Here is a 24937-nt window from a genome sequence, read left to right as displayed (position 1 = left end):
AACCGTATGTAGAAAAGCTTTAATGTGAAATTGGAACATTTTTTTTCCACTACGTGCCTCAACACTTCAAATGTTAAAAGTATAAGCTTAATCACAAGGGATAAATAGCACTTTAAGCTCTTTTTTTATGTCAAAGTCAATTAAAAGAATTTTTCATGTATTTTAACCATTATCTTATTTTTCTTTTTACTAGCTCATGGACATTACTCAAAAGGCTCCCACCTCTTCAATCCTCCACCACAGCTGAATGTAGAAAACATAACAATTAAAACGTAGCTTTCAAACAATTTGAATTTTGATTTCATTTGTTTTCAAACCCAAAGTTATACTGTTGAGCTACGCAACAGGTATTAAGTGCTAAAATAAACAACCATAAACAAAGATAAATGTACACTGGTTTTGTGTTTTATTGGCCAACAGAACAGGCTCTAAGATAAAAAATAGCAAAAGAGGTATTTTTCTTTGATGCCCTGGAAAACTTCATGCCTACTCTTATTTTTTGAACAAAAAACCAAACCAAACCTAACCTAAAAATTAAGAAATCTGTTTCTGTTGCTTAATGCCCACAACTGATCTTTAGAATGTTTCTGTTCAATTCCCCATTCCTTCTCATTATAAGTTTGTAACTTCTACTGCAGAGTTAAAAATACAGTTCAGTATCACTGATACATGCAGAGCATGTAAGCATTAACTACTTATATAGAATGAAAGTTGGAAGGCATGAATTATACTACAAACTGCTAAATTTAAAATGGCACCTAGAAGTCAGATATATACATGAACCAGCTGTTAACCACATAAAAAAAAATCACTATAAAGACAGACAAGTCCTTAGAAATCCCTCTTTGCCAAACAGACCTGCTGGAAGACTTAATAGCTTAAAAATATCAATACGGTGATTATAGAGGAGATCCTTCAGTTGTCATAGGAGATTACTATAAATGTATCATCTGAAAACATTATGTTTTATCATACAACTGACATTTCTTGATTAAGAAAACTTTCTTCAAAAGGGTGAGACAGTTAAAAGCTGTGTTCCAGCTACTTCCCTCACTGCAAAGCAATGCTTCTGTAGAAAAATCAGTCTTTTCTTCTGCAGATATCTTCTTTCACAGCTCTGCATGCCCAGTACCATTCCTACTTATAAGCAGCTGCCAAGGAGCCATCCTATGAAGGAAGGCAATATATTTGCTATTCTGTCTGAACTGAACTCAGAGTGAGTTTATTGAAAGTTTGGTCTTTAGTTGTTTGAAGTACAGGTGGTTTGGTCCTCAATAGGTACACAGACAGGTGTTTCTTCAGTTCTAGGACGTTTAGAGGCTGGAGGATTGTGCACAGGATCATCAGGTGGTGATGGTGGCTCTGAAATATTGAGAAACATGAAAACCATGCTTGGCTGGACTTCACATTTATTACGCTGAGTTTACAAGTGAATTTAGTACTCGTGAAAGATTCTAGGTTGGTAGTTGTAGATACAAGTTCTTCATCTGTACCAGAAGCATGCCACAGATGCAGTGGTGGAAGCTGCCTCCCATAAAACCAACCAGTAGTGAAGTAGTGATCTGGAGAGGACAACCTGCATGCCAATTCATTCTACAATGCTGAGATTGCTGGGCCAGGTGCCACTTGGTATCAACTGTAGAGAGATTACTTTGTGATATAGGCACCCGCATGCTACTCACCTGTACAAAATACAAAAGCACCACTGAATAGTAGCAATTTCCAAATCTGTGCACTAGAAGTTCAAGTTCTTTAATTTGCCACTATTTTTTGTATTTGTGCCTGAACTAAAATTGTCATACTTATGAAATCAGACAACAATCCATAACAATACATAAATGACCTCTGGAAAGAAAGGGCCGAGTAGGAAGAACCCTTATTTACTATGTTACAACCAGAAGGTTACTTACCATGCTGAACTACTCCTGAAGAGGAAGGTGTGGGGGCTAGATTTGTGGCAGTTGAGTTTGGTGCATCTGTCCTCACAGGAATCAAGTTTATTCTCCTAGAGAAGAGGGGTGGGAAAGAAAGAGATATCTGCTTCCAGTGCTTTTAGGTACCTCATTTTCCCCACAGTCTTCTTTGAAATGTACTGTACAATTGCAATTACCTACAGTGATATACATTTACTTCACATATGCTTCTTCTCTGGTCATGAATGGCATAGGGATATATAGAACAGAAAATATAATGCTTATAAATAAAAGCATTTTAAGACTTATTAGACACCCTTTCCCCTGGATTAGTATAAACAAATAATTGATAGTTCAAGAAAATGAAGGATCCTTTACTTAAACGCACACTTCCTCTGTAATCTTAGTGTTTGCATTTTTCTTCTCTTAAATCTATTAGATGTCTCACAAAAAAAAGAAACAGTACAAATGGGGCAGAACGACAAAACGATGCAACTGAACATCTGATTATGCTTTAGTCTTGCAAAATGCCTATATATTGCTCTTATGAAATGACGGTATTGGGATAATTGAGATCATGTTAATGCTAACAGCAGTTTATAAATTATCCCAGTATATTTAGAGAAAAATCTCCCCCTAGAATTTTGAAAAGTACATTTGCAAAAATCTCATCCTTATAGTAAATATTCTTTCCAGATTTGTGTACAGGTTTTCCTAGCTTTATGCAGGTTCTGTATGTGCGAATTCACTCTTATGTGATTGGTGTGGTGGAAGCCCGCAGTCAGCTGCTCTGTGCAATGCATTATAGAAGTGATGTGCACCAATATATAGTCTCCTGCGTGGATCTGTGCTCCTCGCTTGTTGTCTGACACGTGTTTCTGTAGAAGCCATCCCCATTATGATTGTGCCTTGTGCTTGTGTGTACTGTCTGATTTTGGTGAGTACGAAAATTGTCTTGTAAAAGTGGAAGAAAAGGGTTGGGGGTCAGTACAGTCAAGTTCTTGGAATGTATCCCTATTTGTTGCATTGTAAAGTGGGTTCCTTTTATGCAAATTAGAAGTTATGCACCGTTTCTTGGGAATGCATGTGCAGCACAAAGTGAAGGAAACCTGTATTAATCCTAGAGAATAATTTCAAATGAAGCTTTATATGCTCATCTAACAAACTCTTTAAATAACTTACTATTAGTGACTTACATGGTATATTTAAATATACTATGCAGAAAACACGTCCTGAGTGAAGTCACACATTTATTGTGTGACTACATTCCAATGTAGCCTCTTATTAACTTAAAAAAAAGACAGGCATGAAGTTCTACCAGATTACACCTTTAAATACAAGAACTGTGACAGAGATAGAAATCTGTTGTAAATAAATGCACCAAGGAATAAGGCAGAATTTAAACTTTACTACTGCCTACCAGTTTGGATAGCAACTCATGAAGTCAGATCTGGGAGTTGTGTTGAGCTTTCAGCTGGAGAACAACTGGAAGGTGAAACTGTCACAAAAGCCACAACCAGGACACAAAATGTAGTTCTCAACTTCAACATATTAGAAATAGCAATAATACATCTTGTGCTGGTCTTCATATTTATAACTGAAATGACAATTAAAGTCTTACCTTGGTGTCTTACTCCATGCTTCTAAGGTATTTAGAGTAATCCTTCTTGGCTGGTTTACTTTAGCACTCTGGCTGGCTGCCTGTATAGGTTTCCTCTCTTCTGACAAAGCTGGAATATTTTTTATGCCAACAGGTGTTGAAGGAGAGTCCTTGCTAGTTGCTACTGCTGTTGGTATTTTTGGCTGGAGAGTGGGAGTGCTTAGGTCTTCAATTCTGCTTGGAGGAGTTCCATCTGCTGGGCGAGAGCCTGGGGAGACCACCTTATGTGACTGACTTTTCTTCACTTTCTTTTCTGCTACAGTAGGGGTCTTGACAGTTAGCACTGGCTTTTCCTTCAATGGCACTCCAAGTTCACCCTTCTCAAATGTAACAAAAGAGCAATACCCATCCGTGGAAGAAATAGCCAGAAAAGATCCATCGCTGGACCTGTTTTTTCATGGGAGGAAAGATGAGAAACTGACTACGCTCCCCAGAGTAACGTTCTCTGCCAAAACCACAAACTGCCTCCCTCCAACTAAATACAGAAATTTAAATAAATCTGCTATCAGCTCTATGTCAGCTAATTTAAAAAACAAAAAATCTTATCTGCCAGGGTGTGTGGCTGTGTGTGTGGGTGGCATAAGGTATGTTGGGTGGTTATGGGGGCAGGGTGTATGTGCATGGCATTTGCAGGGTCTGAGGGAGAGTGCTAGGACCCCCACACTTTGCCCATGGCACAGCAGCAGCAGGTGGGAGCGCTCAGTGCTGGCACTGGTGCCCAGAGGCATGCAGCTCTAGCCAGAGCTGCACATTGCGGCAAGGGACGCAGCCTCCTCCGGGCAGTCTCTATTACTGGTGTTCCCCACCACACATGCTCAGTCCCTGCACTTGCACCAGGAGGGAAGCCCCCAGGTGCTGGAGCCAGCTGCCTTTCCCACCCCCCAGGGGAAGGCACCTGGGGCTACCCTCCCATGCTGTTCAGCCCTGGCGGGGAAGGCAGCCAGCTCCAGTGCATGGGGCTTTCCTCCCATGCCGTTCAAATGTAGGGGCTGAGTGTGCATGGCAGGGAGCACCAGCAATAGAGATTGCAATGAGGGGCACAGCGTCTGCCAGGCAATGTGCAGTGCTTGCCAGACCTGAGCACTGCAATAGAGGCTCAGGGGAGGAAGGAAGGTCCCATGACTGGGGAACAAAGTCTGGGATGTCAGCAACCACTGCCCCACCCCTCCCCTGCCCACTGGTGCTCCTGCCACTGCAGCTGGGGTTGTTTGGGCTCTCCCACCTTCCTTTAATTTCTACTTCTTGCCCCCGCTACTGGCGATGGGACAGCACAGCAGGAGAGGTCTCAGGTACCTAAGTGGGAGGCTCAGGGTACCTATGCTGCATGCAAGATGGGAGGCTAAGCTATTTGTGTAGCCAGGCTGACTGCACTGCAGGTGAGAAAGTGGCAGGGAGAGAGGGGTACTTTGCATGCTGAGGGATGAAGGGGAGCTGTCTGCACTGCACTGTGTGCATAATAAGGAGGGGCCCATGTGGCAGGACAGATCCGGGGGTGGGGAAGGGTGCAACTGTCCACACAGTGAACAAAAAGCAGCTCTTGGTCTATGGCCCACATCTTGTGCAGCCTTTAGTATAGTGGCCTGCCTCAAATATGGCCCCCAGCTGCCTGGAAGTTGGACAGCCTTCACTTAGATCCAGATGCACAAGACAACCAAGCACCTCAAGTAGACCTTTGGCAGAATTTAGATGCCTAAGTTTAGGACAGTGATTCTCTAACACCCCTCCTCCTCCCAGATAATCCTATATGAACCAAAGCTCCACCAGTGAAATTCACTAGAGAGCTAAGGTTCTGATTCTGTGCACAAGCAAGGCTGCCTCCCTCCTGTCTGGACTGAACAATTGGTTATCCAGATCAAGCATCCAGATCAAGATCCTCCAACTATGTTTTCTTCTGCTGATCTACCCCAAGAAGCCAGATCCAAAAGAACAAGTTCAAAGAGTATCAACAGAATGCGCTCTATGCAAAAACAGAGCTAGAGGAGTTGTTACTGCCCCTTCTGTCTTGAGGCACTCCAACACCCAAGCCCCTTTGTAGGTGTAGCCTGCAGTCTCTCTGTGCCTCTGTTCCCCATTTGTAAAGCATATAAAAACACACTTCCATAGCTCCTGGGATAAATTATTTAAAAAGAATGAAAGGCACCAAAAAACATGATAATGACAATTACTTAAGTACCGTAGATTACATAAAACAAACTGACATAAAAGGAGGAAGCATGAGCAACCTTAAGGCTTCAAATGGGCTAAGGACAACAATCTACCCAAACACAACAAATCTGTCGGTCACCTACCATGAAATGTCACTCAGGGTATGGTAATGTACGTTAGACACATAACCAAATGGAAAGGACTGCTGCGTATCATATAAAAGCACAGAATCTTCTGAAGCAACAGCAAATACCAACCGATAAGGAAAATTTATTAGACTAGGAACCGACTTCTGACTGACTTCATCTAGAACACAAAGAAAACACCATTGGGAAAAGTCTCATACAGGCCACTGCCTCACTTAAATGATACTGCTTAAATTGACATAGCTACCCTGAGTCTGAACATAATTTTTATCCTTAGAGTGAATCAGTAACTATACTGTGGTTAAAAAGGTGACATTTTCATTATAAACCACCATTTTCAGGCTCTCATGAGTTTCTGGAAAAACTACACTTAAGTTTCTCTTATTTTGTCTCACCTTACAAGATAAATGGTTGGGAGAGGTTTTTGGTTTATTTGTTTTTTTAGGGTTTTTTAAAATTACAAGTGCAAATCAAAGCCCTGTAGTTAAACTTCCTTTAAACTTTTTTCCCCATTATTACTTCAAGTGTGAACAAATCTCAAAACTTACTTTAATTAGTCATGCCAAATTTATAAAAATACACAGTTGCTATATAATCCACTCAAGGTGATTAATTTATGTTTTTTTGTATAATTTTCATGTTCAACTATTGGCTAGTTTTTCATACTCAGAGTTTGCTCCTTATATGATTAGTGAAAAAGAAAAAGAGTACCACTCTAGTAAAGTTTTCCAAATCCTTGAAATTAAGCACCCGGTGGCCTCTTCAGCAGTGATAAAATATAGAACTCCCAGTCACTTCTGTGTTGGTTACAGAAGCTCCCCTTTTAAATTAATGGCCTCATTTTTTCACTTTAGGCATTCGATGCTGTAAATTTTGCCCTAGGAGTAACAATATATGCCCAATAAAGAGTGACTGACAATTTATGGAGAAGATCTCATTCTCCAAAAGAGAACACTGCCTCTGAAGACTGTGAGAAAAAATGGTACACGCTTTTAAACAATTCAGTAATGGACACTCTAAGCTGAGCTAGATAATTAGAAATGAGGAAACTTATGCCTTTTAAGCAAGACTGAACAGTCTCATTAGAAGTCCTAGGTAAAATCCTGAGTCCATTAACTTGAATATGAGCAAGATTTTACTTCCTGCATCCATCCACTTCTGCACAGTATGCTCAGTCATCCCCATCACAGTTATGCCAGCATGATCCAGTTCTAATCAACAAGCCTAGTGCTACTTCAGTCTTGGCTTCCCCTGAATAAACATCACAAACCTGTGACAAATGATGGCAATTTTGGGGTGGCTCCAGGAGGTGGGAAACCAAGACTAAAAAAAAAAAAATATTTTACTAGGTGGTTCTTTAATGCTAAGCCAAATTACTTACATTTATTCACACCAATCAGTTTAAAAGTTGGAGAAAAATGCTAAATATTTTTTCTGTAGCCTCAGAGGCCAACTAAGAGCATTCAGCCACTACACCAAAAGCCACTTAAAAAGGCACTTAAAGTGAATTAAAGTTCTTAGAATCAGCAAACAGGGTTATACCACAACTTAGAAGCTTTCTTGAAGGAATGTTACAAAGGTAGGACATAAAATAGTATGACCTGCAACATTATACTCAAGTTTACCTTTTAATACATTTGCTGTAAAAAAATGTTCCCTGAAGGATTTACAGTACCTTTAGGAAGTGCAGTTCTCAATTCAAAGTAGATTGGGCAGCAACGAACAGCTAGTGTTGCTTTGCCAGGACAGGGCAGGTGAGCCATGGGCCTATTAGGAATAAGAAATATTTTTAAAAATGGCATTAAAAATTATTATTTTTTGTAATGATAATGAAGAAATAGGTTTTTATTAAACCCTACCTTTTAAGATTGTTTCTGGAAAAAACATACGTAGTGTTTGTCACATTTTCTCCTGATTCAACACATCCAGCTGAGAAAACACAAAACAATTAAACCATTACTCATCAATTCAAAAAGGTACTGAACAGACAGCATACATTCAGAAACATTTTATTTTCCAAGAAGTAGCCTTGTGTCAGCAGGCCAGATTTTTGTGATCTGAAAACAACTTGAAAAGGTATTGCATATATTTCTTTAATACTATTTTTGTTTCCTTTATGTACTTCCTTAACACAGGCTTCTTTTTGATGTTTCCATACATCTGCACTGGGAATGCCTATACTGGAAAACCCTTCTTGTAGTGTTATTCTAACTAATAGTGCAGAATGCTTTTAAGAACAAGGACATACCAAAACCCCCACTCAGAATAAAAGTCAAGAGTAACTACTTATTTCTGATTTTTTTTTTTAAACAGTGCAGCTCTGTTAATATACCAGGTGTTTCATGGAAGCTGCAAGTAGATTTTAATATGACATGAGAGAAATTCTCACAATCTGCAGGCTTGATGGTGGGAGCTTCTCAGCCAATAAATAGAATACATTAATATGTCTCCTTGTTTTCTTGTTTCATCATGCAAGAACAATACACCGAACAAATACTGTAAAGCTTTCCTTTGATTGAACTCAGCCAAACTGTTTGGAAAGTGGTCTCAGTGAACTTTCAGATCAGCATACAAACATCAGACTAAGTGAAAATTTTTATTGACACAAAGTATGCTGAATTTAGTGTCAGAGGAAACCCCAGGCTAAATCATCACCACCAGCATGTCACCAGAACAAAAAACTGCTGGCCATATTCACAGCAGTATTCTCCAAAGCATCAGAAACTGTTAGACATTTCCTAGGTGAGGAAGAAGCCCTATGGGCTGCCCCATGCGCACAGTACCTGCTTTCACGTACCTGGAGTAAGTAGCAAGGAGCCATCAGGAGTGAAACTAAGCCTGCGGAAGAATGATTTCATGCTGTCATCATGAAACATTCTAAAGCTTCTCATCTGTAACATTTAAAAAGTATTTCAGATGCAATGTGAAAAAAATCTTATTATGCTGGTAATTAACTATGTCTTAGAAAAGTCATCTTAATTGATCTTTTTTACCTAACAGATGAAATGTTTGACGTTTCTCTCAACAACAAAATGATACTATAAGTTCCTATATATGCTTTAAGTTCTCTATAGCTAATCATAGTCCCTCTGTTCACATGTTTATTAATATCAACAAGAGTCTCATTTAGACTAGACTATTCCTCTCCTTCCCTTTTCGTTACTATAGATATTTAAAATAAAACAGTCACTAAGAAGATGAAGATACTTAGGTACAGAGTAGTGCTAGTGCTCAGCTATCATGGTTCAAACAAGCAAACACCACAAAAAAGGTGATTTAACATTAGAAATGAAAAACAAAATTCAGTAAAACAAAAAAAACCAAACACACAGGGAAAAGATATTTATAGGTTAGTCTAAAAAATTACCCCTTAGAGTATCTTGCCTTACCTCTAGTACTATAAATTTAAAGATGCGCCTCCAAGGGACAGCATCTTAGAACTTATTTTTCCCTAATATTTCTCTTGAAAGACTTTATTCTCTAGAAAAGTATATTCTAAGCTACTGATTTAGTTATAAAAGTATTCATGCAATATTATAATACTTAGTCACTATAACTTGATTATTGCACAGATATCATTTAAAATTCACTGCACGGACTATTTTGTTTCTCTGTCCTTTAATTTATTACCAATGATATTAAACATGATTACTTTAGGCTGAGATATTGCAAGAGATATTTTTTACAAGTCAACATTCTTTGTGACAGCCACTTCGACTAATAAACAGGGATCCGGGTTTTCCATTTTCCACGGTGGGGGGAGAAAGAAAAAAAAAAAAAAGGAGAAAATCATGGATTCCTTGTTTTTAAAATCAGAGAAAATGCCCATTTCCCTTTTTAGCAGAGAAATCCATAGATTCTCCGCTTTTGCAAAGAGCTCTTGCAGGTTCACACAGCTCCAGCCTGCAAGAGCTGATTGCAGAAAGGGCGGGAAAGCCCCAGACCTACCTGGAGTGGGTGGGGGAGAAGGGGAAGGGTAGGGCCTGAGCCTCTGAGTCAGCCAAGGCTGGGCTCAGGCTCAGGCTCGCCCTTCGCCCCTGGAAGTAAATGGGGTTTGGGGGTTGTGGGGCAGGGCTGGGGAAGGGGGCTGAGGGAGCAGGGATGTTGTCAGCCCCAGGCAGCACACTGCAGCTAGGTGCAGGGCCAGGGGGTGAGGGCAAGGGTACCCCTCTATGGGGGGCTTTGCAGACAAGTGATGTGGGGTGCAGTGTGATGGTGCCCACCATATGCAGGGTGCACACATGCCGCCCAGCCGGCTACCCAGGGGACGGGGGGGGCTCACGTGGCCAGTTGCCCAGTTCTGTGGCTGGCTCTGCAGCAGCAGTGAAGGGTGGTGGCTGTCTCGTTACCTATAGGGCTGCGCCAGCGGTGACAACCACTGCGTACAGAACCTTCCCGCGCCACCATGGAGACGTGCCCATAGCTGTGCAGCTGGGCGCAGGGCGGCAGTGGCCAGGCAGCACACAGCCATCCCCACCACCATCCTGTGCCACACGGTGCGCACTACACTGCCGCTGCCGCCCTGCACCCAGCTCAAGCACAGCTCTGCAGTGGTGCAGGGGGTTTGTACGCAGCGGCCTTCACCGCTGGCACATAGCAGCCACTGCTGCTTACCTGTGGGGTTTTGCCAGCGGTGAGGGCCGCTGCATACAAAACCTCCCCGTGCTGCCTTGGAGCTGTGCAACCAGGTGCAGGGCAGCAGTGTGGTGGCTGCCATGCAGCACAGGATGGTGGTGGGGATGACTCCATGCTGCCTGGCTGCCACCACTGCCACTGCTGTCCTGCGCCTGGCTGCACAGCTCTGGGCATGGTTCCACGGTGTCATGGGGAGGTTCTGTACACAGCACTTGTCACTGCTGGCAAGGCCCCACAGATAAGTGGCAGCAGCTGCTGCATGTGAGTCCCCCACATCCCCATTCCTCGCCACTGCTGCAGAGCCAGCCACGGAGCGGTGCAGCTGGCCGCATGTGAGCCTCTACCTCCCCTGGGCAGCCAGCCAGGCAGCATGTGTGCAGCCTGCACATGGCAGGGACCACCACGCTGTGTCGCACATCACTTGCCCTCAAAGCCCTCTGCAGAGGGGCACCCCTGCCCTCACCTTCTGGCCCTGCACCCCTGCCCTCACCTGGATGTGGTGTGCCGCCTAGGGCCAGCAGCACCCATGCAGGTAACTGTGGGATGGTAGCGCAGGGTGCAATGGCAGAGTTGCAGTGATGGCCACTGTGTGCAAACCCCATCAGGCGTGTGAGGCCTGCAGAGTGGCACTGCTCCAGGGAGTGGGCACAGGGGCATGTTCTGCCCCTTCTTGATCTACCTCCCCAGCACTTTCCCCCTCTCCCCCACACACACTTACCTGCTGGGGTGGGTGTCAGTGTCTGTATGTCTGTGGGTCTGCTATGAGGGGCATCAGGAGGGCTGTTGAGGCTGTGGGGGAAAGTGAGGGGCACCAGCCATGCTGGGGGGGGGGGGGAGGGGGGCAGCTATGGGGAGCCTTTAATTTTTATCATGGATTTTGGGTTTTTTTAAAAAAAGAGAATTTGCCATTTTTAAATCAGAGAAAACCAGGATCCCTGCTAATAACTAAGAGTACCTCCATTCACACAAATACAAAAAAGTGTCCAACGTACGAGTAAATTATCTCTAAAACTGGATATTTTCCTGCCATCAATGCCAGAGTTTCACTTTTCAAGAGTGCAGCATTTGTAAAACAACATACAAAGTGTTGCCTGACAATGTTAGTGTTAGAATAATTTACCTCTCCTTCAGCTCCTGCTCCTGACGGCATCTTGGTAACATTGAATGCTACCCGTCTGGTCTGTGTGTTGTATACTCGCATCACCCTGCATAAAACAGAGAATAATGCCTGCTACCTACATCTTTTCTTTCTCATCAAGCTTATCCTTGATTTTTCCACACAGTTACAGCACATTCTTCCCTGGATCCCTTGTTTCAATCCAAACCTTTCAGGATTCAACTCATCGCAAAACTGTCACATGACAAAAGACCTTACTATTAAAAAAAGCACTAAAGCAGTAGTTATTTGTTGATGCCCTCTAAGTCACTGAAAGTCCTTGATTTATTAAGAGCAGCTTTATTTATGGAGCATGTGTACGTGTAATTAAGGAAAAAAAATCAGGGTTCATGGAAACATATAGGACCAAGGCAACTTCCTGGCCTTTCCCCAGTGGCTCCATCCTGAAGAATAGAAGCTTCTACAGAGGAAAATAGATGGATTCCTAGCCCTTTGTGGTAGGAGGCTTATAAATATGAACTGAATGAACTCCTGTGCAAGGCCGTCTTTCTGAATCTGCAGGGAAATGTGAAGCATCCTAATTCACCTCATTAAGCGTGCTAATTTTCAAGTCTCAAGACAAATGTCACTTTATTTTACTGAAACACCAAGGTTTTGTGTTTATTTGGCGTGGCTGAATATTAGAAGACATGAGATTCATTACGACTTAACAGCCCTTTTATTCATCTTCTCTCTGAGGCCACAATAAGATCTGTCCCCAAAGCTCAAATCAAGGAGTGATTTTTCCAGTGTGTTAAAGCAATTTTCTTTGCAAAGGAAGCTACGCAGTATAAGGTTTATTATCCAACTGTGAAGCCTATTAAGAATAAGATATATACCCTACACAATTTCAAAGCTGAACTACAAATTAAAGTTGAATTTGTTCATTACAGATTTGTTTGCTTATTGACCAGGTTGCAAAGGGAATTCAGAAGAGAAACATGTTTTATTGGACTTAAACATGTTTGTTTCTCTTCTGTAACATACGCTGTCAAACATAGGGTCATGGAAGAGGTTTGAGAATACATTGTATTGGGACAAAGTACACACTTACAATATCTTTGACAACCCAGGAAGTGCCAGCTGATTTCATGGAGGAAAAAAGTAGCAGTTTACTTAAATGTCTACATTTAGAGTGGCATAAGGGTGATGGTGGAGCCAAGATGGCAAAGAAATTATGTGAGGCAAAGATCTTTTATTGGACCAACTACGTAGTTGGGGATAAAGTTAAACAAGCTTTTGAATGCAAGGCATTTTTCCTCAGATCTCTGATCACACTCAGACTCTGGGTGACAGTTTGCACAGAAATAAATTGAGCATAATTTTTCAACTCACCTTTGCAACTCTCTTTCAAGGATTAATCTGAAAGCAGTTAAAAATTACTTCTAATACTAATGATTATGAAGAGAAGGAATTAAATACCCCTTTGTTGACTTAATCTCAGTTAGCATGGAACAGATTTAAAATCTTGTTAAAACATGTTAACATTAAAAATTTTGAACAATGGACAACGTGGTACAGCTATGAGTGGGACAGGACCCTATGCCTGGTAACCACACTGGCACCTAACTGTGGGACAGAAGAGCAGTTCTGGTCGTTTTGTTAAGTATGCAGTCTACATTTGCACAGGATAAAGTACTGTTAAAAATTAAACATTTTTACACATTACAGTATAGACCTGAGAGAGACAGGATACTGCACATGGTAACCACATTAGTATTTAGTTGTAGGATGGTAAGAGAACACTTAAGCCAAAACTCACCTATCACAGCTAAGTGTTGCAATGTACTGGCCAAGAGGATCCCAAGTTATTCCTTGTACATAACTTTTGTGTTCATTTAAAATTGAGACTTTTTGCCCTGAAAATACAAATCCAAATACTAAGACTGAAGAGAATTATTTAAAAAGGAATTAAAACAAGGCCAAATATTCCAGAATATACAGCAATATAGCTTTTTTTTAAAAACACTCGAACTGATAAATGCTTTAACAGCAAATTAACAGTGATGATTGAAATGCACATTTAAGCTTTCCCCCCCCTCCTTTGTGGCTTCTGCTTAGTTGAACAATAAGGTTCAGGCTTTGTAATATGCCTATTTTGTTTATTAAGTAACAAGACATTAAATTTGAATGCATTTCAGATTTTTTCTTGAGTCTTGAATGGTCATCATGTTGGGTACTGAACTACAGACCTGCAGCACAAAAGCATGAGTCAAAATTTAAACAAGAGGCAGGCTCCTTCTCTTGGGTGATGATGGCAACAGGCTAATTCCACAGCTGGAAAAGGTTGTGGGATGGAATGACCCATGCTGGGTCAGAGGCATTCAGTTAGGTAAGTGCTACGACCCAGCTGCCACCAATGTTTGTCTGTGTGGCAGCATGGGGAGAGTGCCTACAACTGGTGCTTGAGCCTGCAGTGGCATGGAAGTGCCTGCAGCCAAAGCCCCGCACCTGTAGGCTGGATCTGGCCCATGTAACCCCGGCCTTACAATGTAATAAGAAGGTCTTACTACTCATAATAATATGTAGCTATCAGCCTTCACTCAGTTGCAGGGCGTTGAACATGCTGGTCTTGACCCAGCTAAGCACAGCCATAACATTTATGAACACAAGCAGTTCCAATGAGCTCATCTCCAGGTAGGCTGGATGGGGGCCAGAGATCCCAGCACAATCCAGGATCAAGCTCTGGTGGCACTTACTACTCATCTTATCTCAGGTAGCTAGTCAATATTTAGGGATATCTGGATTGTTTCTGTTAGGTGTTGAAATAGATTATATGCATCAGATATTTCTCTGGTGCAATTATGTTTAGCTATAAAAAAAAAAAGCAAAAATCTTGTTTCCCTGAACAAAGCAGGATCAAACAGCAGGAGAGCTTTATTACTCCCACTTTTGAGCAACAACCACTCTGCTTAGAAAGCTCCAGTGGCACTCTCAGGGTCACACTTCCAGTGGTTCCCTGATTCTCTCTCTCACTGGTTCTCCTGGTATGCTGCTTCTGACCTACACATAAATACAGCTACAATCTGATCAACCCTCCTCCCATCACTTACCATAGAAGTGGCGTATTTAATTGCTTCTTCATTTAAACTGAATGAAAAGTGGCCAAGGATATCCTCCAACAAAAGACATTCTTTCTTCTTTAGGTCTCAAAGCATTTTACCACTTGTAAGATGGTTACTGAAAGAATGCCAGCAATAGGCAAAGGAGTAATCCTTATCCTATTTTTATACATGAAATAACCAACCCTCAGGAAATAAGGGCACTGTCAATGTAATTCACAAGACAGTCTTTTAGATGAGAACAGCACTCATTCTCATGACAGCCTTAGTTCCATCACATTTGTGAAGGACTATAGTTGCATATACCTTCAGGGACATCCAACTACACTTAAACAAGCTTGTTACAATAAACTCAAGACCAAGGCCGTTCAGCTCCAGTCTTACAAACATGACTGTCACTGAGTTTAGGGATTACTTGTGCAGAGAATATTTGCAGGGCCAAGGCTATGAAGTGTTTTTAAGGGTTCCCTCTCCCTCACTCCAGGTTTTGCTCATGGAGACATTTCCATCCCAACTTCAAAAGTTGGAGAAGCAACTGGATTATGTTACCACAGAAAAAAAGCACTTCACTTTGCTTAAACACCAAGGGATACTATTTACCTCCATAAGGGAGCCTCAGGAAAGAAAAAAATTGAATTTAACAGTTACCTTTATTGACATCCCACATTATAGCTGTGTTATCTACTGATGCCGATGCCATGAAGTTTCCATCAGTGGTCCAGCAAATATCATAAACATCTTCTAAATGGCCTCTGGAACCCAGTAGAATGGAAGACAATCATTAGTTATATAAAGGACAGTTGTGAATAAACAAAAAGGACATTTAGTTTTTTAGTATTAAAAAAAAAAATGCAAGAAAAAGTTACCACTTAAGAAATAACCAGTCTCTCCTTTTTATTTTTAAACAAAGCAGTCACATTTAAAATATGGAAAGTAGAAAATTTTAAAAATAAATTAAATTTTTTTTCATAATAATTCACCATAGTACCAGCACATATTCCAAAGGAAATAAATGAATTCGTAAATTACTTCAAATGCAAGATTAAAGAGCTGGAAAATGAATATTCCTAGGTTCTGTATAACGTACAATAATAAGAGCAATAAAAGAAGTAAAAACTAAAACTGTATAACTGCAATGATAAAATTAAAAAGTGAGAAGCACTGCTATTCCTGAAAACTTTCCCCACCAGGTAAGAGTTAAATAAGAAGTTTTCATACTATGCAGGTCAACTAAAATGTAAAAATTTAAGTTTACACTACATCTTAACTAATATCTTCTGATGACTATTCTAGGTGTGTACAATCACCATTAAAAATGACTTTAAAAAGGTTGAGAAATACTAGAAGTATTTTGTGAAATGGTCACACAATGAGACCACTGAAATTATAAATATTTGTTATACTTACTTTTTAAGATGGTAAGTTTATTAGAGATATTAATTCTAATTACTTTGCTTCAGAAGCTGTCCAGTCTCTTAGGTAATTGCACAAGCAATTTTTGAAGGACTATTTATACTTCAGGATAAGCTTTTGGGCTCTTACACATATGCGTGGAGCCTGCTGCAATGTGCTGGAAATCCAACGTGTCGGAACAGGCTCAGTTAATCAAGTCTGCTGAAGCATGGAAATTGATGTGCTCAAGCAGCCTTCCACATCATGTATATCAGAATTGCTGCACATCTCTGAGCTGAAAAAGTGGCAGCAGTGCGTTTTGAAATAAAACACGTTTGATAAGCTTTAGTTCAAAGCACCCCGCTGCCATTTTTTCAGCACAGCAATGTTGATACACATGACACGTGGGAGCTTTTAACTGGTGCAGCTTACTAATTAAAGTGCCCACAGTACGTGTAAAAATGCCTTTAGATTCTACAACAAATACTGGATGTTGTCTTTTTCACTTGGAGTGAAAACAAGATGCAATTTAATTTCAAATGTAACAGTAGTAGTAGCATGTTTGATGTCTTGTCCACTAACAAGTATACTGAAACTATCATTCATAGTTAACTTACAAAACTGAAATGAATATACATATTTTTGAATAAGGATTTAATAGTTTGAAATGAACTGTGTATCAAGATAAAGCCTTTTTGTGAACTCTGACCTGGATTAACTTTTTAAGAAACATATACATATTTGCACTTTTTTGTTGAATTTTCCTTAAAATTTCTAGTATAAATTCAGTAATTAAAGGTATATTTATTTAAAATGACCCTGTGCAAATGCAAAGTGCTACAGAACATGAAAGCCGCGCCATGCAAATGTTGGATCTTCTGCCCTAAGATGGAGGACATGGGCTGGTACAGTATAGAATAGCAGATGTTAGCATGAAAGGAATGCATCACGGAGCACAACATTTCTGAAGAACAATGGAAAGATTCTGCATATGGTAAGCAGAAGCTGTTCCAGATAAATAGCAACATGGGATGAAGGATGAAACATGGGATAAAAGCCCAAGTTACCTTAATGTTTTAATAACTGTCCAATTCTCTTTGTTTAGTTGAGCTTCGTCTTCATCCTGAAACACTATTGGTTCTGGTTCTTTATTATCATTCAGTTTCCATAATAATATCACAGCATCTGTGGGAAAAAAAATTACTTAACACAAATAAATTGTTCTTTCTTCTTGCAGGTTTTATCCTGCTATTATACAAAATATAGAAAATCAACCAGAGCTACTGTCTACTGTTTAGGCGATGGACCTGGGAATGTTCTTCTTCTTTTCTATTCTCTTTTTTACAGTAGGGACAGGAAATAGAAGTATAAGCTACTTGTGACGTATGCTGATTTCCTTCTTTTTTAGTAAACAATTTGATTACGGAGATTTTTCCAATATTCCAACAGGAGTTACATCAACTGCCAAAGAAGTGACTTTCAAGTAGAGTTAGATACCTAACTACTCTGCCTTTTCAAAATTTTCCCTTAAAATACTGCATACTTGCATTAAAAACAACCCAGAACTATCCACAACCTTTGCTAAGGTCGTTAGGAGACCAGACTGGGACTCAGAAACTCTGGGTTCAATTGCTAAACTCTGCCACAGACTCCCAATATGGTCCTGGGTAAGCCACTCAATTTCCCCATGTACAAAACAGGAATAACAATTTTTTCACAGCTGTTAAGTAGATAAATTAGTTCTCTATTCTCACAAAACCCTTGTGAGAATAAATTCTGTGGGGTTTACAAGACACTTGGACACAGTGCTGCTTGGAGGTGCCAAACAAGTCCAAAGATGGAAAATCATTCACGTCTCCCAAATTTCCATGCTCACTTTTACTCCAGGTGGGGGGGGGGTGCACGCGCGTGTGTGTGTGTGTGCACGTGTATAAATAAAACTTCTTTATGTTGTTCTTTTATATAAAATATTACTGACCATCACCTCTATATAATATTACTCACCATCGCCTCCGGATGCTAAGATTTCACCACTGGGAGAGAAACGCACAACGTTAACAGCTTTGGTATGACGAGCTAGATTGGACAAAAATTCCACAATTGCTTTCCCATCTGGTCCTTTTTCCACTTTCCATATCTAGTTACAAAAGTATCACAGATAGTAAATATCCTTCTTTACTTGACAACTCAGTCTTATAATAACTGTAATATTTTCTGTGTAGCATACTTAAATATCAAACACTGAGCAGAGAGGGTAAGCATTTCAGGTACAAAAAAAACCCAAAACCCTCATCTGAAACTTCCACAACTAAGCCATGGTGGCATCTTACTAATTCTCATTCTACAATTATTATTTTCATTTCCTGATTAGCATCCCGACAGCATTCTTTCTGTCTAAGCAAATATATTGTTGAGTCTTCTAGGAAGTTATGAAAAAAATACCCATTTTCAAAATGTACATAGATGTCTGTTCTCTGGCTCTGTGAACCCTTGCTGAGCCTTTAAATAATAGGATGAGTCAATCAATAGATTTAGCAGCATTAACAAAACACAAATTAACCAACCAAAAAAAAATGAATATATTCATCTTAATACCCTCAACCTTTCTACACCTCAAAACACCTATCAGCTGTCATGCTCTATCCCAGAACTCCAGACACAACACTGAGTAGAGGTGCACCGATACATTGGTCCGATATCAGATCGGCACCAATATAAAGCAAATTTTCAGTATCAGATATCGGCCTGGTGTGGCCGATAATTTGTCCAATAAATGCCCATGTGTGTGCGCAACTGCAATGCAACACATAGGCAGTGAGGAGCACAGCCTGACAGCATGGAGTGCTGCGTTCAGCTGGTAAGTCTGTTGTGGTAAAAGGGGAGGGGGGAGAAGCATGGGGGGGGGCAGATCAAGGCCCCTGTGGTGAGGGAAGGGTTGGGGCCGGGGCTGCCCAGCCAGGGCTGGTGCCAAGGCAACGTAAGAAGGAGGCACAGCTTGTCAGGGGGTGCATGGGAAGGGAGGGGAGCGGCTCCCGCTGCTGCGCAACGCTCATCCAGTGCTTGTCTGGCAGCTCCTGCCACTGCTCCTTGTACAGGACAGCATGGGGGGTGAAGGAGGGGAAGCGGCATGTGGCCCTGGATCTGCGCAGGGCAGGATGGGCTGAGCTCTTCCCAGTCGGGCAGACCCACCCCCATCATGCCCTCCTGGATGACCTGTCCGCCGCCTCCCTTCCTGTGCCGAGCTGCACCTCTGTCCTGTGCCCACCCTAGCCCACAGCTGCAGCCTGCCCATGCAGATTCTGGGGGCACATGCCCCCCCATCTCCCCCTTGCACAATCCACTTGTGGCTCTGTCCTGTGCCGTGCCCTGCCCCTCCCCCATTCTCTCTCTCAATGCAGGGACCTTGATCTGCCCACCCCCCTCCCCTTCCACTACACCAGACCTACAAGCTACATATCAGAAATCGGATTGGTATAGGCCTATACACCTCCTTGAAAATCAGCTACCAGTATCGGCCCCAAAAATCTCTATCTGTACACCCCTAACACTTAGTTTTGCTGCGTACCCTGAAGTTATAAAAATTTGAGCTGATTTAGACAAACAGGTGTGACCAGGAAAGACAGGGAGAACAGGTTTAAGTTATGAATGAAGAACACCCCTAAGTTTAAATCAGGGGAAGAATGGGGAGGGTCCAGTTTTCCACCGACCAGAAGTAGAACGGGTCACTAGGGTATTTCAATGTCAGTTTCCATTTATAACTCAACCCAAACACCAAAGATGTCCAAAATTACAAAAAAATGAAACTCTTGAACAATGGTATTATTGCTTGCCAACTTCTTTCGCTATTCAACAGAATTTGTAAATAATAAAAATCAGTAACTTTCAGCTCAACAAATACCTGAAGATTTACAAACTACTGATACTGTAAATATACAGATAGATATTACGTCCTATGCTTGCAAGATAGCAATCCAAATACATTCAGCACCACAGAAATGCATACACCTTTGGGCGAGAAGGCTAATCATCAGTGAAGAGAAGAAAACTTTTGGTTAAGGATAAAACCTTACAAAAAATGCCAGAGTAGGATTGGAGTGTTTTTGTAGCTGTGATAATGGTTCAGGAAATGTATGCGAGGCAAGGGTCCTCTTGTGGTATCTTTTATTGGACCAACTATATAGTTGGGAGAAATCTCAGACAAAAAAGTACCCTTCTCCAGGTCTGAGGGTTTCTGATGGAGCCAGCCTTAGGGAAAATGCTGCCCTGGCTGAACTTGTACTTTGGTGCCCCCTGCCTCTGCCTCCCCATCCCTCAAGCAAGTCAGAAGCACTGCTGCAGGTAGAGGTCCAGTTTGGTGGAAAGGTGGAGTGGCACGGTGTGCCAGGCAGGCAGGCACCGCTGCTGCTACCCAGATTGGTGGCAGCACTCCTCCTAGGCAGCAGCTGGAAGTGGGGTGTGGCCTGGGCTAGGCACTACTCCTCCTGCCTGCAGTGGGGATCAGCTGGAGAAGGGCAGGGCAGGGGGGAGAGTGCTGCTGTGAGCGTGGGCTACTCACACGTATGTGTGGTGCCTCCCTGACCACAGCACTCTGGGTGATCGCCCACCCCTAAGGCCGGCCCTGCATTCTGCTTTACATCCTCGTATAGGGCGGACCTGAAGAAGGGTACTTCATAGTTGGAAGAGACCTTGGACCATAAAATGCTCTTCTTCGGGTCATACCTATATGAGGATGTAAAGCAGAGGGACTTGCCGATCTGGAAAAAGGCACTTTGTGCTTGAGAGCTTGTCCAAGATCCCTCCTAGCTATACAGTCAGTCTAATAAAAGATGCCACAAACAATGCCACAACATCCCTACCATTGGAACTGAGGGCCTCTCTGTTTATAATATAGATCAGGGCTGTCCAACTTCTAAGCAGCTAGTGGCTATGCACCTGGTGCAATGGGCCTCACAGGGCAGGGGCAGGAAGCAGAACCTGAAGGAGGGAGGGGGAGCCCAGGGGCTACAAATTAACCCCTCGTGGTCTGTGTACAGCCTATAGGCCACCAGTTGGACAGCCCTGGCATTGACTGTGCAGTTATAAAACTAATTACATGCTGACAAACTCTAATAAACCAAAACAACTCTCTGCTTTATCACATAACCTTTGCATTCACAAAGCAGAATAAAGGCAAAATGATTCAAATTTTCAGAACCAGACAGTGCTTAACTTCAGATAAATACAGACCAGATATTTGCATTTCAGATGCAGTTTGGTGAAAATAAGAACAGTTCAAAAAGAACAAGTCAATCCAAGTCTTTAGGATTTGATTAATCTGGTCTCCTCCTGTGCACAGTACACACTGGGGGGACCTACCAATATTCCAGTTACTTAAAATGCCAAATTTAAAACCTAACTCAAGTCTAGCTGAAATGTGGAAGCGGCAAGAGCCAGAAAACACCCCCAAAACTGACAGCATTTAGTCCCTCAGTCTATCATTCACTTGACTCAGAGTAGAAAAATGATATCTATAAGTGAAATCTGCAAGATCTGCAAGCAGATGTAAGGGTCCATGACAGGATGTTCTACACACATCAACTCAATGAAGGTTGGGAACTCACCCGAACAGCAGTGTCCACGCCTGCTGAGGCCAACCGATTGATTTTCCCATCAGCCCCATGTTGAAAGTCCAAGCTGTACACCGGCTCTTTGTTATGCCATGCAATCTCACAAGTGATGACCTTCATGTTGGCTATATAAAACACGTTAAGCCTGGGAGATTTTGCAGCTTCTGATGATACAGGTGGTTCAAGCAACGCAGCGTCCTGCAAGTACCAGAGGCTTTAGGAGAAGAATGTTTGGCAAAGTACAACAGAGAGCGACATACAGAAAACTGTTTGATATAACTACAGTTTAATTAGAATTAACTGATTAATTGTATCATATTGGCTTGAATCTAAGACAGGGTTATTTTTCTCCGTTTCTGCAGAGAGGAAGACACAAACCAATTGCTTGAAATTGCAGTGAAGCATGTTTAGACTGGATATCTGGAAAAACTTCTTCACTGTTTTAACAGTGAGGCAGCGGAATAGACTGCCTAGGGAAGTTGTGGCCTCTCTATCACTGAAGGTGTCCAAGAAGAGGTAGGACAGCCACTGGCCAGAGATGATACAGGTGTGCTATGCCTATGTTCTACCTTTGGTATTTCCCATGTTTCTGGGCTTTGCTGGTTGCACTCCCTTTTCCCCCTCCCCCCACTTCTTCTGCTACATATGTCAGGGTGTTTATAAGCCTTCCCAGAGGCACTGGCTACAGACAAGGCTGGGAATTGTAACTGAGATGTGCCAATGCTCCTGCTGTGATCAAAGCCAGAGGTTCCTGGCTAGGGGGTCTTGCCTCTCTGCTCAAGGTGAGATCACTTGCCAGATTTGGGGTCAGGAAGGAATTTTACCCCATGATCAGATTAGTATGGACTGTGGGGGGGTTTTGCCTTCCTTTGTAGCAGGAGGCATGGACTCTACCTGGGATCTCTTGATCATATACTGACAACGTTTCACAGAAGCAGGACATTGGCTGCTGTGGTTCCCCTGCTTTATCTGTGACAGATTAGGGTGTAAGATCTGTGTTGTGATAGGGATGACAAAAGTTGTATGTAGAGTTTAGATTACAAATTGCATAGGATGGTCTGGCTAGGGTTGGGGGCTGAACTAGATGACCTCTGGAGTGCCCTTCCAGCCTGACTTCCCTATAAACAACCTTAAATTCAGGAATAGTATGTGTGTGTGGGGAGAAGGGGGTGTGAGGCAGGGCAGCAGTGGCAACTCCAACCCCAGCTCCGTGCTGCCACTGGAGTTTCCCTCAAGATCCCAGAGCCAGCCCCGCACACCCCATCCGATTCCCAGCCACATGCCCTACCCATGCTGGTCTCCATGGAGGCCCCAGGATTGCAGGGCAGTGACAGCACAGGGCTTGGGGCCAGGGCAGAGCTGTGATCTGCTCCCTACACATGCTTGCCCATGGAACCAGGGCCCGCTATAGGGGGAGCAGGTCATGGCTTTGTCCTGGTACTGCCACACACTGTGATCCCAGCCCTGCCCCACCTGCCCATGCTGCTCCCAGCAGCCTCATTTCATCGGCCTGGCTGCTTGCCCTGCCCACAGCAGTCCCAACCCCAGCGCTGGGTGCAGGGCAGATGTTCAGGGTGACTGGGCAGTGGGGCTGGCATCTGCAGCAGCTAAAAGCTGGGCTACCAGGAAACAGAGTCTGGCTGCACTGCTGCTCCAGCCCCACTGCGCACCCGGGGGCAGCAGGTTGGGCCACACACACCACAGCCTGCCCCCTACACCTGAGCAGGGCAACACTGAGGGACGTGTCACAGGCTGCACAAAATCCCTTGCCTTGGCGGGCCAGCAGCCCAGTCATAATCATTTAACTGTTGTAACTATAAGCTAAATGCAGATATTCTTTTAAATCGAAGAAGTTTACATCCCATCCCTACATTGGAGTTACAGCCGCTGGCGCCCCCACCTGCGCTCCCCACTGCCTCCAGCCCAGGTCTCGCTCTGGCCCCAGCCTGGCTACACAGCAGCAGTGGCTCCAGGGCTGGGGCTGAAGCTGCCTGCACAAGTGCTGTTGGCAGGTCTTAAATATGACATGATTGTATTGCAAGCTTGAAATGATGGTATTTGCTAAACGATCCTATGCTGACAAAGTATACAAGTAAGTCTCCTTCTTGCCTTTACTGCAAACCGGCAGAGAGTAAGAACCGGGGCAAAGTTGAAGCGTGTCTTTCTTTCGAGCTAAAGAAAGTGCTGGGAGCGAACCCACAGCTCAGTTACAGCTGCTGGAGAACTACCTGGGTTTTCGCCTCCACCAGCTGCCTCACAAATGATGGCACATTTTGAATGCTGTTACTATTATTGCTGGCCCATCTTACAAAAGCTTGTAATACGATAATTAGGGTTGACATTATGGTACCAAGAAGATAATTATTGAACATTCGGCAACAGTGGGCAGCGGGAGAGGGGTGAAGTTTGTGTGTGGGGGGGGGGATCCCCTGAGGGGCAGTTGGGGGGCGCAGCACGACCGGGGGCCCCCCCGCCGGGCACTACGCATGTGCCGACGCCCTGCACCGGGGGCGTTCGGTGCAGCTCCCGCGTGTGGGGGGTGGGGGTGGAGGGAAGCACTGCCCCCGTGCGCACGGCGCAACCGTTCCCCCCAACCACCCCCCACCGCGCTCCCCCCGTCCCTACCTGAGCGCCGCGCCGGGCTCCGCTGCACCCGCCGGATTCGGGTTTCCCGCGCGCGCCGGCACCACTGCGCATGCGCGGGGGCCGAGCTCGGCGGTCGTTCTGACCGAGCCGCACAATTGGGAGCGCGGAGCTGTAGCGCCCCCTGCCGGGGGAGTCTCGCTCTGCCCGGCACCCATGGGGGAGAAAAGGCCCAGCCCACTCCGGACTGCATGCCGTGACAGGACGCGACTGCTCGTGCTTTCAGTATTAAATACGAATGAACATAAAATAATGCCTATATTCGTAATAAATAATGATATAGAAGACCTAAGAATTGCGATCATCATCATAATAATAACTAGAATAAAATTGTTTCTGATGGAAACTTTCCAAAGAAAAGGAAATTCCATGAATTGACATTTGATTTCTCCCAGCTACCTCTTGGGACAAAGAAAAAATCCAGATTCCTTTTTATTTATTTATTTAAGGGGGGGGGAAGGGGTTTACACACTGAAACAGGGTGTCCTAAATGAAAAATGGCCTAAAATACTGAGAAGTCACATTTATTTTTCACAAGCATTTTCGACTACAAAATACCACCTGGGTTGGGTTCTGCAA

At 43.0% G+C, this 24937-nt stretch overlaps 1 protein-coding gene across 3 annotated transcripts; it reads right to left on the bottom strand.

Moving 5' to 3' along the window:
- CHAF1B (chromatin assembly factor 1 subunit B) lies at positions 1-24438 on the bottom strand. 3 transcript variants are annotated; one of them, XM_090060485.1, is made up of 14 exons: positions 24341-24438; positions 21710-21913; positions 18114-18246; positions 17177-17294; positions 15366-15469; positions 13418-13514; positions 11620-11704; positions 8662-8755; positions 7724-7793; positions 7540-7631; positions 5862-6024; positions 3535-3960; positions 1911-2005; positions 1-1362 (listed from the first exon to the last, which is right to left on the bottom strand). In XM_090060485.1, exons 1-14 carry the CDS (start codon positions 24410-24412, stop codon positions 1241-1243), a joined length of 1875 nt encoding a protein of 624 aa, XP_089916611.1. In that variant the 5' UTR covers positions 24413-24438; the 3' UTR covers positions 1-1240. The 3 variants fall into 3 exon arrangements, with proteins under 3 accessions (XP_089916611.1, XP_089916624.1, XP_089916617.1); XM_090060491.1 differs by lacking the exon at positions 1-1362 and adding an exon at positions 1369-1682; XM_090060498.1 differs by lacking the exon at positions 24341-24438 and having other exon boundaries at positions 18114-18142; positions 21710-21907.
- Positions 24439-24937: the final 499 nt, after the last annotated feature.

The sequence above is a fragment of the Crocodylus siamensis genome, chromosome 1, assembly GCF_052110815.1.
Source record: "Crocodylus siamensis isolate JL-2025a chromosome 1, ASM5211081v1, whole genome shotgun sequence".
Taxonomy (NCBI): Eukaryota; Metazoa; Chordata; order Crocodylia; family Crocodylidae; genus Crocodylus; species Crocodylus siamensis.
The sequence above is the reverse complement of the archived record's forward strand: the minus strand, read 5'-3'. Positions and strand labels throughout refer to the sequence as shown.

Coding starts and splice junctions, on each gene's coding strand:
- CHAF1B (XM_090060485.1), bottom strand. CDS start 24,412: ATGCGCAGTGGTGCCGGCGCGCGCGGGAAACCCGAATCCGGCGGGTGC. Junction 17,295..18,113: donor CTTAGCATCCGGAGGCGATG/GTGAGTAATATT, acceptor TTTTTCCCACAG/ATGCTGTGATATTATTATGG. Junction 7,794..8,661: donor CTCCTTGCTACTTACTCCAG/GTACGTGAAAGC, acceptor GTGTTTTCTCAG/CTGGATGTGTTGAATCAGGA.